Source organism: Borostomias antarcticus, assembly GCF_949987555.1.
Source record: "Borostomias antarcticus genome assembly, chromosome: 13".
NCBI lineage: Eukaryota > Metazoa > Chordata > Actinopteri > Stomiiformes > Stomiidae > Borostomias > Borostomias antarcticus.
Window position 1 is genome coordinate 5,564,315 of NC_140246.1, and position 14,743 is coordinate 5,579,057.

Consider the following 14,743-nt stretch of genomic DNA (forward strand, 5'->3'; position numbering starts at 1 on the left):
GAGGATCTTACAGAGAATCTGGTAGGAGTCCACCACCCCCTCCTCTGTCCAGAGCAGGGTGACAGATGAGTGGGTCACGTTCACAGCAAAGAGGGACTTGGGTGGGGCAGGCTCTGAACAAGAGAAACCACAAGAAAATATACCCTAAAATATACCCTAAAGCGATGGTCCACAGTGAACTGACAGAACACTGTGTTCTACAGGGTTCTCCGACTGCTGGTGGTTGGAGGTGGGAGCATTGCAGAAGACAAGACATTGCCTCTATTTTTGCTACAGTGTGACACTTCCTCTCTAAATCACCATTTTCACTTTCCTAAAATAAAATGTGCTGAATACCGTTTTAAAATGAACCAAGGCTAGGCATATTCACACACATTCACAACTGTCATGATAGCAGAACTAACTCACTCATTCTTGAAACATAATGATTCACAAATGATTCAAATAGATAGCTATCTTGAAACTGGCCTATGTTATGTTTGCCTAAGATAATTAATGTTCATATGAATACAATACAAATTACTGTTATGGCGTCTTATATACTACAAGTACTGAACAAACTGAACTTATATACTGAAGTACTACAACAATCCTCCCTCCTAAGCACTTATTGTATTTTAGATTGCTATTCTTGCATTTTGCCTTCAGCACTAGATGATGCCCTTAGTCACTTGTTTTAGAAAGAAGATGCACTTGTGAGTTCTGGCAAGTAGTAGTACATTGGCTTTTCCTACATTAAATGCAATTATTGTTAGTCGCTTTGGATAAAAGCGTCTGCTAAATGACTGTAATGTAACGTAATGTAATATACAGTAGGCCTACTAAACAGACCCATCGCTAGGGCTCAGTCCTAAGGGGAGCATATGAACTGCATGAGTAATACCATATGCGATTGTATTTTTACAGCACTGGTCTGGAAACGAAATGCAAACTCTTCTGTTCTCCCTCTGACTGATAGGATGTTGCGCTTGTGTTTGTGAAACATACTATGCTCAAGCCTGGAGGAAACGTTTCTAAGTGTTGAAAATTAGTTTTCACACGTTGCGGTAGATGTCCTCAAAGCAGGGGTCACGCCTGTAAGCTGTGATGACGGTCAGCATGGCCTGGAGGGCACAGCTCAGCTCGACTTTCAGCTCAGCTGAAATCACACGTGCGGTAAACGCTACATTGAGTTAACTTCCTTTTTCAGTACGGCGGCCGTCAAACAAAAAAACACACCATTAGATCATTACACTCCGGTGAAATCTTCAAGAATCAGTCAACTCCGGTGGAGTGGGCGTATTTGAAAGTCTGGACCCAGGCTAGGGGTGGGGGTCCTTCAGGATTTTTCTAAATACGCCAGGGGTCCAGAGCTCAAAAAAGGTTGAGAACCACTGCTATAGACCATGTCATATTTTTTCAATCATGAAAACAGGAACTTGTACAGCTAACTTGTATACTTCAATATATCGGTGGCATGCATATAATCCTCATTTGGTAGTGGAGTCCAGAGAAGCTCTCACATTTGGCCTTCTTTGTTGTTAAAACCTCTTTATATGATGAGCCAAAATTACCATACACACAAAATATCTCTCTCTCTCTCTCACTCTCTCTCTCTCTCTCTCTCTCTCTCTCTCTCTCTCTGTCTCTCTCTCTCTCTCTCTCTGTAACCCTTGTTGTTTGTTGGTGAGAGGATGTTGGGGATGTATCCCGGAATCCCCCTGCTGAGTGCATACGTGTGTGTGTGTGTGTGTGTGTGTGTGTGTGTGTGTGTGTGTGTGTGTGTAACAAACTCCTCCGTATCACACACACCGCCTCTAAGATCATCGGCCTCCCCACCCCCAACCTCTCAGACCTCAATAACCAAGCCATCACTCGCAAAGCACACACCATAGCACATGACCCCAGTCACCCCCTCCACCCACACTTCACTCTGCCTCCATCAGGCTGCAGATACAGAGCCCTGTCCTGGAAACCAGCCCGCTTCAGTAAGAGCTTTGTTCCCTCTGCCATCACACTCCTCAACAAGACACCACGATAATAACCCCCCTATCATCCCATGCATGTATAAATGTATGTATATATGTGTAAATATGTCCGTGGGTTACTGTATGGGCATTCGTCTTGGTGTATATGTGTAAATGTGAAATTGAATGTGGGGTTTTGGAGGTAATGGGTTTACGTTGTGTGTTGCACTTCTCTGTACAGTTCAGTATGAATTTCCTGTAAAGGACAATAAAGACTAATCTAATCTAATCTAATGTGTGTGTGTGTCTGTCTGTGTGCGCGTGTAAGTGCCGGCGAGTGTATGTGAGTGTGCATGCGTGTGCATGTGTGTGTGTGTGTGTGAAAGTCCGACTGACCTAGCTTGATGATGCTGGGCACCGAGGTGTTTCTCTTGTGCTCGGTGCAGGCGGTGACGGTCAGGCTGTAGATGTCCCCAGGGGGCAGGGCCAGGCTGGCCTGCATTACGTTCCGCGTCACCTGGGGGGCACACGGACAAACACACGCACACACACGGTCAGCTCAAACACTGACCGTTATCATCATCACCGCCCTGGGGTGGGGCTAAGGTACGGACGAACGTCTTGAGGAAAAAGGTAGTATCGCAGCCCAATGGTATTGCAAACGGAGACCTCCTGAGCGATATCTTCAAAGGTTCACTTGACGGAAACCCTTAATTCCACTGTGATCCCGGCCTCGTCTCGTTCGCAGCCCTCCTCTCCCAGACCATGGGAGAAGACACCACAGTAAAGGTTTGGATAGTTTCACCGCTGGAATCCAAGGCATCGTTTTCGGTATTGATCTCAATCTCAGGCTAGGCTAGCTGGCAATGCTTCTCGCCATCAATCAAACAAACAACCACGTATTCATTTGGAAGGGAGGCACGGGTTCTACAGGGTATAGACATTATTTATTAACGAAATGCATCATACGTCTTAGTGGCAGTGAAATCAGGTGGGCTTTCTAATAAATGGATAAATCTGTATTCAGGTCATGTCCTTACTCTACATCACATCAATGTTAATGTGCGGCCTGCAAATGTTATGGGGAAATACAGCTCTGGAGTTGACTGATAGCATATTACTTGATTGATAGCACACCAATCAGTAAACGCTAGGTACAACGGAACATGAGCTACTGTACATCTTTAGTTCTGTTGGACTTAAGACCAAATAAGAATATGATACATGGATTATCCTTCCCACCAGAGCCAAACAAGTAGTCATTCTACATAAACCCTCCTCATTCGTACGCTACACACTCAAACCGTTTCCCAACAAGCTTGCTCCCAGACGGCCAATTAAAACTCCCGATAACACCAGAGAATCCAAACACTTGGCCGTAGCTGATTATCACGGGTTTATTGGGGGATAAGAGGGTCTGTCTGCTGGGAACATGCTGTAATTGGCTTCCTCGCAGAGACGTGCTAGACCCCGCGGCAGGTAGCCAGAGGCCAGGTCACCACTCTGTGGTCCTAATGAGGCGATCGATACCTCCGCCCTCGGCCCTGCACACTAACGAGGTGCCAAGGCTCCTAACGCCGGAGTCCGCAGGAGCTGGCGCGCCTCTAAGTGTGAGGCTCAAACCTCCCACCAGAGAGCAGATCACTTTGAAATCCAGCTCTGAAGAAAACCAGTTATGATCTTTGAGCTAATCTTTTTAACGGTAATTGGAAGGAGCAGATAAAAGCAAGGCCCGCTATTTAGACGCCATACGTCGGCTAAATTGGAGCACTTGTGAGGACGCGAGCTGAAGCAATGTTGCCTTAAAGTCGACCCATTACGCTGACATTAGCAAGCGCTAATCAGAATTAGCGTCAACATTAGCGTTAGCATTCGCGTTAGCGTCAGCCGGCGAGGGAGGCCGGTCGACAGGCAGACTCACGTCGATGGAGTAGCTCTTCTTGGGGCCCTTCTTGCCCTGGGCCACCACCTGCCAGTGGAGCATCCTGGAGTGGGACAGGTAGTTGAAGAGCTCGCCGTACATCCAGTGCACATACAGCACGCCGTGAGAGTAGTCCACCGAGGAGATGTGAGGAGCCTCGGGGGCTGAGGACAGGACAGGGAGATAAGGGTAAGTGTGTGTGTGTGTGTGTGTGTGTGTGTGTGTGTACTGTAACAATGTGATTGCCAACACTTGTAACTGACTGACTCCTAATGTCTGACGGTGTCGTTAGTGTTTATGTCCTTTGTATTTCTATTTATGTGGACGTGTGTGTGTGTGTGTGTGAATCCAATGCTCTCCTCCTGCCTGGCATGCCAATTGCAGGGAGAAAGACAGAGCAAGAGAGAAGGAGACTGAGTGGCTATCTGGGCTTACCTGTAACGTAGCTCACAGTGGAGCCATCACAACAGCTGAGTGGCGGATCGCCCCAGGTCACCATGGTAACGCGGAAATTATAGTACCAGGCGGGCAGCAAGTCTGTCACCCTCTGGGAAGTGGAGAAGACGTATAGATCTCACAAACAAACCTAGAAATACCCACTATTCCTGCCATTAACGCCAAGTTAGCTAGCTGAAGCCATTTAACGGACCAGGCGTCTCTAGCGAGACAGAGCCATGTGAGGCCAAAAGTGGTGACTTTGTGGTATGTGTGCCTGTTCTGGGGGTTAGGAGAGAACCCCCTTTCTGACAGGATGGGCAGGCAATAAAATAGACAAGGAATGGTTGGGAGGGACTGATGATGTCACTTTGGGGTTTGATATGTCTGTTTGTGTCCCTGGACCGCACCTTGTATTTCTTTGTTTCCAGTTCTCTGGAGGTTATACATACCTGTGAGCTTACAATTAAAATGACCTAAAGGTACATTTGGTATCTAGAATATTTATTCAATGATTGACTAGAACCCATCAACCTAGAGCTAGACTCTTGAGGTCAAGAAAATATCTTCAACTCATCTTGTGATGCGTGTGTTTTAAATCCTAAAAAACCAATCAATCAATCAATCAATCAGAAACAGGAAGCGATGGATTACCATGGAGGCAACCACGGAGCCAGTGGCTGAGATCTCGTAGTAGGTGGTCCACATGGAGGCCAGCGTGACAGGGTTGAAGAAGAACGTCTGGAGGATGTACTTGCGGAAGGCGACGTGGTAGGGCCGCTGCCAGCTCAGGATGACCGCTGTGGGGCTCAGCGGGTACACCACCAGCTCCCGCACTCCCGTTGGCTCTGAGGGACAGGCGGACGGCACATTCAGCCAATCAGAATACAGAAACTCTATCTCTGGAGGAGGGGACTGTTTCCAGGCTAGGATATTCAGATGGGCAGTTTTACTGCAATTTTATATCCACTGCAAATCCAATAAGAGCTCTTCTACGGCAGAAAAATAAGAAAAGGGAAAGAAGGCCCCGCACACTGCTGATCGCTTGCAAACTAGAACTTACTTTAAAATGTAACACAGACAACGTTTCGATCTGTTAAGATCGTGAAAACCTAACGGATCGAAACATTGTCTGTCTTATTAAGTTCTATTTTGCAAGCTACCAGCAGTGTGCTCCCGTTATCCTATTACTCAATCACTGCTCTCCTACGCACCTGCTACCCAAGGCCATTGGTCCAAGACTGCAGAAGGTATTTTTCATAGAAAAATTAAGAAAACAAAGAAATTCTAGTAGAGAAGGAACACAAAACATATTGTTAGAGACGGATGTGGAACCCACCTATGTCGATGATGACGGGTTCGGAGGGTGGGCTTATGAGGGGTCCGTTGGTGTGGTAGACCACCACCCTGTACTGAGCACCAGGGGTCAGGTGGGTGATGATGTCACTTGTGATGTTCTCCTGGGGCAGATAAGGGAGCCATGATTTAAATATGCTAATATTCAGGGATTTCTGATAATAGTTTATGAATTGGCCTTAGCAAGGCCCAAAATATTTTTTTGTGACATGAGACCGCATGAGACCCTGTGAATTTATTATTTTATTTTATTATTTCGGTGTACTGGCTAGTACACTGTACTGCTAGTATGGCGCTGGTATACTGCTAGGGTACTGATAGTATACTGCAGTTTTTATCATGACTAGAGGGGCCGCCAAAGTGCCCGAACCTGCGCTCACCTCGCTGCAGTAGGTGGTCTCCATGCGCTGGTTGACGCTGGGCTTGAGGCAGGTGAGGGACAGCACCGACACCAGGCTGCCGTTGTGGCTCTCGGCGGAGGGGCCCCAGGACACGGTGGCGGTGCTGGACCTCAGCATCCTCACGCTGACCGCCTGGGGACGCTCCCGGGGCTGGTCCAGCCACTCACCGCTGGGACCTGGGGGGGCCACAACACAATGCACTAAATAGCAAACAGCCTGCGCAGTGTATTTCTGTACTGCTGAGGGGAGAATGGGGAAGGATGGTACGTAGATACTACTGTAGTTCAGCATAGTATATAAGTACGTACATATGTACAGAGTGCATACTAGCAAGTGCATCCTCCAGTGTTCAGTACGTACTGAGGTAGAAGGTGAAGCCGGTGTCGGCCGTGCTCTCCCTGGGCTCGCAGTCCCCAGAGGAGCTGAGCGTGGTCACCAGGACGCGGTAGGTTCCCGGCTCCATCAGCTCGGCGAAGAACTCGTGGGTGTTCTCATCCACTGTGGCGTTCTCGGTGGAGTTCCCTGAAGATGGGGGGGAGGGAGCGGGGGAGAGCGTGAGGGGAGGGGAGGGAGTGAGGAAAGGGGAGGGGCCTCAGGAAATTACCTTTCATTATCTCGAATTTCAGGTCTCAGCGGGAGCTGTGACAAACCGGCGCTTTTATCGCCATCGGCGTCCCGCCGAACGAAACGGGCATCTGCCGCCGGCGAGTGCCGGCGTCGGGAAGCTTACCGTCGCGGTGGATGTAGACGTTGAAGCCGTCGTAGGTGCTGGGGGGCCGGGGGGGCAGCCAGCGCAGCTCCAGCAGGATGGGGGGCAGGTGGCTGGGGGCCACGGAGGCCTCGGGGGGCAGGCCCATGGCGGAACCCGGCTCGTTGGAGTCCTCGTACTCCGGCACCACCGCGTTCACAAACTCCTCCTCTTCCCCGCCGCCATCCGTAGGGGGCGGGCTCCCCGTGGGTTCCGGTGGCCAGTAGGACGGCGTGACGCTCTCCTCCTCGGCCGCGTCGTAGGCGATGGTCTGCCCGCCGCCGACGTCGGCGTAGTCCGTGACGCCGGCGTCCTTCATCTGGGCGGGGTCGCGGGGGAATTGGGTGGCCGCCGTGCCTCCTCCTGCTTCCTTCGATGTCACTTCCTCCCCCCGGATCTGAGGCTCCTCCTCTTCCTGCTCAGCTACGAGGGTAGTCTCCCGCGCTTTGCGAGAGGGAGTGGGAGGGTCCTGGGTGCCCTCAGGGAACACGCCATTAAGCAACTCCCCCGGCGCCACCCTCTGACTGAGGTGGATAATCTTACGGGAAACGTTGAGGGGAGGGCTGGGCACTGAAACGACGACAGAAAACAAATTAGGGGGTGTTTATATACAGTATCTTATTCAGGTCCACCATGATCGATAGACTCCCGTCAACCGAAACCAAAATGCACTCAGCTTCCAGTAACATCGCTACGCTAGTATGTTCCAAGAGTCGAGGCAATTCATCAGAGTCTCAGCAGAGCAGTAATAAATCGGGGGTTGGTATTTACATCATATCAATAATGTAAGGAGAGGGGAGGCATCCACAGGAGATCACATGGGCTTGTCGCTGACATGCAGTCATTAACGGAATGCCATTAGTGCATCAGAGGGGGGTGACATTTGCTAGGAACCGCCTAAGCACCGCTGCTAACTGCACCCAACAGCTTTCTGTACACAGGGGTAAAAGAATCAATGCCTACTCTCTCTATCTCTCTCTCTCTCTCCCTCTCTAACATAGGAAATTATGTATTAGTCCAATGCTTTACAGACAGTAGACTGTTTTGATTAAATTCATCAGCGTGTATGTGCTTGGCCTGACAACGCAACGTCACTCTTCCTGTACTGCTGAAACTTCCGATAATGTTAACTTCAACCATGTGCGGTCGAAAGAAAGCGACCGTTGACCCGAGGAAGTCCGTCGCGGCCGCTCCCCGGTTCTGCCGCGCGGCCTGCGAGCTCACCCGTCCTGTGGTGGCGAGGTTCGTGGGTGACCTCGCTGCGTCTGACCAGCGTGCTCCTGTTGACTGTGGCCTCGGAGATCAGGCCGAAGGTGATGTTGCTGTAGCAGGTCCCCGGCAACCAGTGCTTGAACACCGTCTTCCCTCTGTAGAAGTCTGACACGCGATGGACGAGACGAGACACAGGGGTTTGAGCAAAGTTAAGAGATCACAATGGATTATCGCTGACCGACGGCTGACTCATGTCATCTGCCCCAAAACACTGCTGTGTTCTTAATATCCACGGTAGCCTTCCAATAGGCTGGGGTTGATTCACAGTTGAGAAAGGTGAACAAGCCATCCCAAGCCCTCCGGCACCTAGCTAGTTAGTGTATACAGTGTCATCATACCCGCACAGGGTGGCAAAATACCTAGTGTACATAACAGCACCATACATGTAAATACAGATGAGAGTATATCTCAATCCCGGGATTATTTATTCATAGCTATAGCATGTACAGTACATAACACACCCATGCCCCCCCCCCCATATACCCATAAAAGCATGTACATAATTCCTCCACACGGGTACCTGATGTTTATATTGTATAGATGTGTAATTTGAATGTGTAATTTGTAAATTGTGTACTTGTAATTTATCTGTTATTGAGCACATCACAGAGCCGGGAGCAACGTTTCACTGTGATTGTACACTGCATGTTTACATGTGACGGATAAAGACCCCAATCTGAATCTGAGATTCCCAGTTGAGGGGTGGGACAGGAGGGCCCCAGGGGGCCTCTCTCTCTCACTGACCTTTGTAGAGCATGGAGCGCTGTTCTCGGCCCTCCGCGTAGCTGATGTTGACCCGGCTGAAGACGTTGTTGGCCGGGGAGGAGATCTCAAACACCACCCCCGTCTCCGGAGACTCCCTGAAGTCCGATATCAGCACACTGTCCACGGGAAGTGGCTCTGGATGGGGGGGAATATGGGGGCGCCCAGTGAGGGAACTGACCACCAGTGACACGTAAGAGTGCGACTGCCAAGACTGCGATCAGTAGTAATGGCCAATTAATGTAATACGTAACGGATAACGTATGGCCAGCTGGTCACTATCAAAAAATAAGAGCACGACAGTGCGGTCGAAACCCCGATAATGACCGGCGGCCATGTGGCTGGCCATACGTTATCCTGCTTATTACACAGCTACTGTACTTACCAACGACATTAATACTAATTTACGAATACTAATACTTACTTTTTATTTTTCTGTGTGCTTGGGATTGGCTTGAGGACAATGGGTTCACAATAGCATATTAACTGTTTAGAATGTTCAGAAACTTTAGACAACTTTCAACTGCGCCCATACATATAATGTGTTGCCCTTAGCAGTGGTCAATACTGCTCAGTTGCCCTTGACGTCGGTCAATTATCGAGAAATAACTGACCAGTAGAATGCATGACCATGTCCAATCAGAATTGAGTATTTCAGATAGCCGTGTAATAAGCCAGGATATTCCTAGTCATCGTGACCTAGGTCAAAGCGAAACATTGAGTATATTTCGGGGGGACAAAGAGAGCGATGATACAATGTGAATTTACAGTATACTGTGCTGGTTGCTTTGGTCACCTACAGTATGGAAGCCCACACCCTGGCGTGGTTCTGCTGGTGGCTGCGGGTGGAACAACGCTAGTGTGTGGGCTTCCATAGGAAACAATGGGAGCTATATAATTGGAACGGCGTGGCGTGCCGTGGAGCTTTCGGCTGCGGTTTGCGGGAGGCTTTAGGGTACTAAAAGTCCAATTCAAGGTAGAGAATCCAGAATGTGATGATAAGTCTAAACCTTCTCCTCTTTTCAGTGCCTGTAGGCATATTGTGCGTGCGCAACAGGATGTTGAGTTACTCGCCATTTCATCATTTCTGGGTAAGTATCGACCAAACGTTTACGAGGGTGATGTCACCTTCCCAAGTTGAACGTTAACGTGAGTGATGTCACCTTCCCAAGTTGAATGTTAACATTAAAAAATGGCGGCTCCCTTACTTGTGAGGACCGCGACAGTCTTGAGGGGTTTGGACCACGCCTTGCCCTCTTTGACCAGCAGGGCCACCGTGTAGCAGAGCCCATGGTGGGAGGCGTTGAAGACCAGCGCCGCCGGGTCGCTCAGGTTCTGGTACTGGAGGAGGCGCGTCCGCCGCGGCTCTCCCGTAACCCGGGCGGCGTAGGCCGTGGCGTTCTCCTGCAGGTCGGACGGCTCCAGCGTCGCCACGATCCAGTCCTCGTCCTTCACCCTGACCTGGAAGGACGCGGCGCTCTGAGGGGGAGAGATAGACGGAGAGAAAGAGCGAGGGAGAGAGAGAGGGATAGAGAGATAAAGAAATAGAGAAATATATATAGAGAGAGAGAGAGCGAGAGAGAGAGAGAGAGAAAGAGAGAGAGGGAAAGAGAGAGAGAGAGACTAGTGAATAGGGAGCATTATGTGACCGTCATGAGATTCATGGTGAGATGACCTTTGTCGATTTGGTAGCTCCACAAATCCAGCCACAAACGTAGGCTATCCCTGGTGGGTGAGCTTTCCAAGGCAGGATGACCAAATACGGGTGTACAGTACAGCATTCATGCAAAATTAAACAAACGAGACACATTTCCTCCTTGAATACGACACATGGGACAGCAGCTAATGAGCACCACAGCTAGCCCACAGAGCTACTGCCCTAGTTCTCCTCACGAGGGGGGGTGGGGGGTGGGGGGTGGGGGGTGGGGGGGACACCTCAGAGACGGATGTGTCCTGTAGACAGGGCTGTGTCTGTGCTTGGACCCAGATGGTCCCTGGCGTGTCAAAGGCCATGTTCGCAGGTCGCGGACTCGGATAGCCTCCCTCTAGGACAAAGTGTAAACATTATGGTTATTCTATGGTGAGTAATTATCTGCTTGCACTGGTGGGGGGGGGGGGGGGGGGGTAAAGGCCTGGGGAGCGCTTCCGACCAGGCAAACCCCCCTTTGGCTTATCGACCACCTCTATTGGGCAGGGGGCCAACTAATCATCCCCTCGTCACACACAAATCCATCATACACACATACTGTAGCCTACATAGGCTATATACACGCATGCACGCACGCACACACCAACCAACCAACCAACCTCACAGCAGGAAATTATCTGCATTGACTGTGCTGTCACACTGTAGCTGGCACCAGACATTAAAATCACTTAATTTTCTGCTTCAATGCAACTGTGTGTTGGAAACGTTTTCACAGCAGATATGACCCGACAGGCGTGCCGCTCACCGAGAGGACAGACTTTACCTTGTCATACTGTCTCTCGTCCAACATGGCCGCCGTTTCATTATAACCGCCTTTTAGGGCCGCTGCCTTAACTCCAGACGAGATCGTTAACACAAATACAAACGCCATTACATCTCATTAAGGCGGACCTCCGCCAAGAAAAGGCGCTGCACACGCCAAGATGCCCACCAGACAGGGGATAGAAGCTGTGTTGGTACTGTCCATCTTTCCGTGTCCGTTTCTCTCAGTCTAGTATGGGGGGGGGGTTCGTAGGGGGATAACTTCACAGGAACGAGCGGCTCCCTGCTACTAGGACCCAGTCCCCATGATAAGAAGAGGAGAGAAAAACACACAAGCGTACACCCTCCCTCCCCCCTTCCCGCGCTGCCGGAATAGTTTCCGACTGTCTCGGGGGAGGCGCTTTGAAGATGCTATCCGCATTACCCCCCACTGGCCCTGCCTCCGCCAGACGTGCGCCCCCTCCGCTTCCCCAGAGACGGCTGCCGCCTTCTTTACCGAGCCTCTTCCTCTGAGCCTCTTCCTCTGTCTCGTCTCGCTGACGAGAGGAAACAGGACCGCGGCAGGCAGGGCGAGCGCTCGCTCCGAGACCCCGCCCCCGGGCCCGTTCTGCCGCTCGCTTGCCTCCGATCGACCGCCTCCTGACGGTAAACCGGACCGACGGGACGGCGAGATGGCGGTCGTCGGGGACCTCTGTGTCACTGTGGACAGGCGCGCATACATTCCTCCTCTCTCTCTCTCTCTCTCTCTTTTTCCCTCTCTCTCTCACCGAGCCATCGGCGAGGCTGTTTGCAGACTTAAACGATATTGATGGGAAATGGAGATGACCTTTATGGGGGCGTGGGAGGCTAAATCACCACATTTAACGACTCTAAATGATGCATGACTCCAGACAGCGAGGGCTGCTGTTGGACTGATTACATTAGGCCTACCGCGCTGCACGACGATCGCAGATACAGTCACTTAATTGGACGTGACATTTTAGGGCGTTTGTTAACGCACTGCCTGCCTGGAATTGTAGGCTACATCATTGTCGCAGTCGTTAGAAAATACGAACGACATCCACCACAGGAAAACCAACAACAAACTCATTCCACACGGTGCGTCTGAAAAGATCACATTGGCCTAATTCGTTTCCACTCCGAAATGTGGGCCTGTTCAGAACTGACACTACGTCGTCCTTTCATAGACTCATTTTGACAATCCGTCATTTGACAGCCATAGGCCTACTGTAGCCTACCATACTACCCTATAACAGTAGCCTACATCAGAGGTCTGAAGGGGGAGGATCTGAACGAAGCCCAATCATGATTGATGAGAGTGTGCTACAGCCGCACTCCGCTCCTAAACATGACAGGGTTGCGGAGGAGGCTGTTGCCTGACGCCTGCCGACAGAATTCGCCAGAGGGGGGGGAAACACGAGGAGTCTAACCTGTCACCTGGCGACAAACCGAGATCTAGGCTACTCTCAAACTAACCCGACAACCCCCCCGCTCGTCCGCCCCCAGACGTAGATCACAGGGCGACAGAGTTGCTCAGCTGCTTCACACGCCTTTTTGTCCGCGGCGAGACGAGGAAATGTCTTTCTCCTCCGCAATATCTCTGAGATCATGCTGAGCTGAGCGTCTTCCAAAAACGACATCAATAGCCTATAACTTTGAATAAGGCCAGACAGCGATGTAATTCTCGGAACAGTTGCACTTCAATAGTGCCCCTGTTCTGCACGGCGGAGCGGGCATCTCAAAGGCTGAGCCACGCGGTGTCATCCCTCAATGGAGCTTTGCTCACAGTCGCCTTTAATGAGAGAAGCTTGGTTTCCAGCCGTGGCTGAGTCTCATTACCATCACTCTGCAGGACCCCCCCCCTGCTGGAAATACCCCCCTGCCAAACTAAAGGTCATCCTCCTGCTCTCTCCGCTCAAGCCTGCTACTGCCTCTGTTAAACTGCAAATTTACATTTCAATCTGAGAGGTTTTAGAGCTGCACATCTTCTCTCTCTCGTGACTGCTGTGCGCTGCCCTGTGGGCTAGATCGCCTTGGCAACGTCTCGCTACTTCTGGGTGGTGACGTCAGCTTTTCGCCGGCGGCGTACGCGAACTCAGCCTTGGCCTTTGCTACAAACATTATGTTTTTCATGAAGACAGAGCCGGTTTACAATTCAGTCACCTGACGGGCTGTGGTATTCAGAGTGGCTCTCAGTTAGCACAGCTGATCAAAAACCCTACGCCCGAACAGGGACTTGAACCCTGGACCCTCAGATTAAAAGTCTGATGCTCTACCGACTGAGCTATCCAGGCTCTGAAACAGCACGCCCATATTCTCTACAATAGCTTTCAGCATGTTTTTTATTCTAATTTTCTCCTTTTGATAAGGCAGAGTCCACTAGGGCAGGCATTGCTGGCTATTGTGTCCAATGGCGAGATAAGGCAGTTTTTTATTAACCGAAACAGTGGGGGTGCTGACACACTGACGCCCTCCTACAGTGTGTGTATGTGTGTGGAGGGGAGGGGGGTCTAGGAAGCATCTGTTAACCAGTCTTTAAAGGTGCAGTTACAGTGTGTTGTCTCTGTGTGGGTACACAGTTGACCTCCAAACGCACTGTCATGTTTGTCATCCGTCCTCTAACCTGTGTCCAGGAAATGGCAACGGAACGAAAAACGATACCAGCTGAAGACTGACGGATCCTGCCAGAAAGAAGCTCTGTTGTTATTTTAAGTTCAGTCTAGTCTATCTGTGGTGTTTTACGAGACAATATGATCAATGTAGAATGACAGTGCATACTGTATACAGAACAGACATCTGCCTCTACTTCTTGCCTGCTCTTTGGCTGGGAAGTGATGGGGTGGGAGGTGGGAGAGACAGAGAACAACGTCAGTCCCGAGGTAACCGCCTTACAGTAGACACAACAACACAGCTCGGAACAAAGATGGACATTAGCTAGCTTTGTTTGCCAAAACAGTAGGTAACAACACCACTCTGTATTTTGCGCATGCAAAAGAGGTAGCGAACATGTTCTCAGATAACAGCTGGGGAATACTGTGTGTACGACTGGTTTCAGGAGAAACAAATAAGACAGGAATGCTGATAAAACAGTATTACTAAAGTTTCACTTAGTTATACAGGAGCTGCCATCTTGTTCACAACTTCCAAAGTGAACTGGGGGTCGAGTGGTACGAGTTCACGAGTGTAGAAAACAAGTGGAGAGGCGCGTTCCAGTTAAAACTCTTACTATCGAGTAAATCACAACTTCCAGGGCCAAAAGGAACGCAGCTTTCGAATAGGTCTAATTCCTGGGTGCATTGACTTCTGCTTATCAATACTGCTCCTCCACAACAAGGCACGTCCATCTGCCCCCCACCCACACAAAACTTTACCAATACAGGTTCAAGAAGAGGAACCTTTTCTTGGGTTGTATATTATTTTGAGCTGAGGTAA

General features: G+C 50.2%; 1 protein-coding gene across 1 annotated transcript in view; it reads right to left on the reverse strand.

The window, feature by feature from the left end:
* The window catches only part of ptpro (protein tyrosine phosphatase receptor type O), a gene marked incomplete at its 5' end in the record, with an annotated part of 28,781 nt that extends 16,749 nt beyond the window's left edge, over positions 1 to 12,032 (reverse strand). The window contains 13 exons of the mRNA XM_084447712.1: positions 1 to 113; positions 2,343 to 2,463; positions 3,868 to 4,031; positions 4,303 to 4,414; positions 4,957 to 5,150; positions 5,642 to 5,762; positions 6,039 to 6,235; positions 6,420 to 6,581; positions 6,790 to 7,377; positions 8,032 to 8,184; positions 8,824 to 8,979; positions 10,050 to 10,320; positions 11,736 to 12,032. The exon at positions 1 to 113 is cut by the window's left edge and continues 21 nt beyond it. Of these exons, the coding sequence (XP_084303838.1) occupies positions 1 to 113; positions 2,343 to 2,463; positions 3,868 to 4,031; positions 4,303 to 4,414; positions 4,957 to 5,150; positions 5,642 to 5,762; positions 6,039 to 6,235; positions 6,420 to 6,581; positions 6,790 to 7,377; positions 8,032 to 8,184; positions 8,824 to 8,979; positions 10,050 to 10,320; positions 11,736 to 12,032 (2,649 nt within the window). The remainder of the gene's footprint in view (positions 114 to 2,342; positions 2,464 to 3,867; positions 4,032 to 4,302; positions 4,415 to 4,956; positions 5,151 to 5,641; positions 5,763 to 6,038; positions 6,236 to 6,419; positions 6,582 to 6,789; positions 7,378 to 8,031; positions 8,185 to 8,823; positions 8,980 to 10,049; positions 10,321 to 11,735) is intronic.
* Positions 12,033 to 14,743: the final 2,711 nt, after the last annotated feature.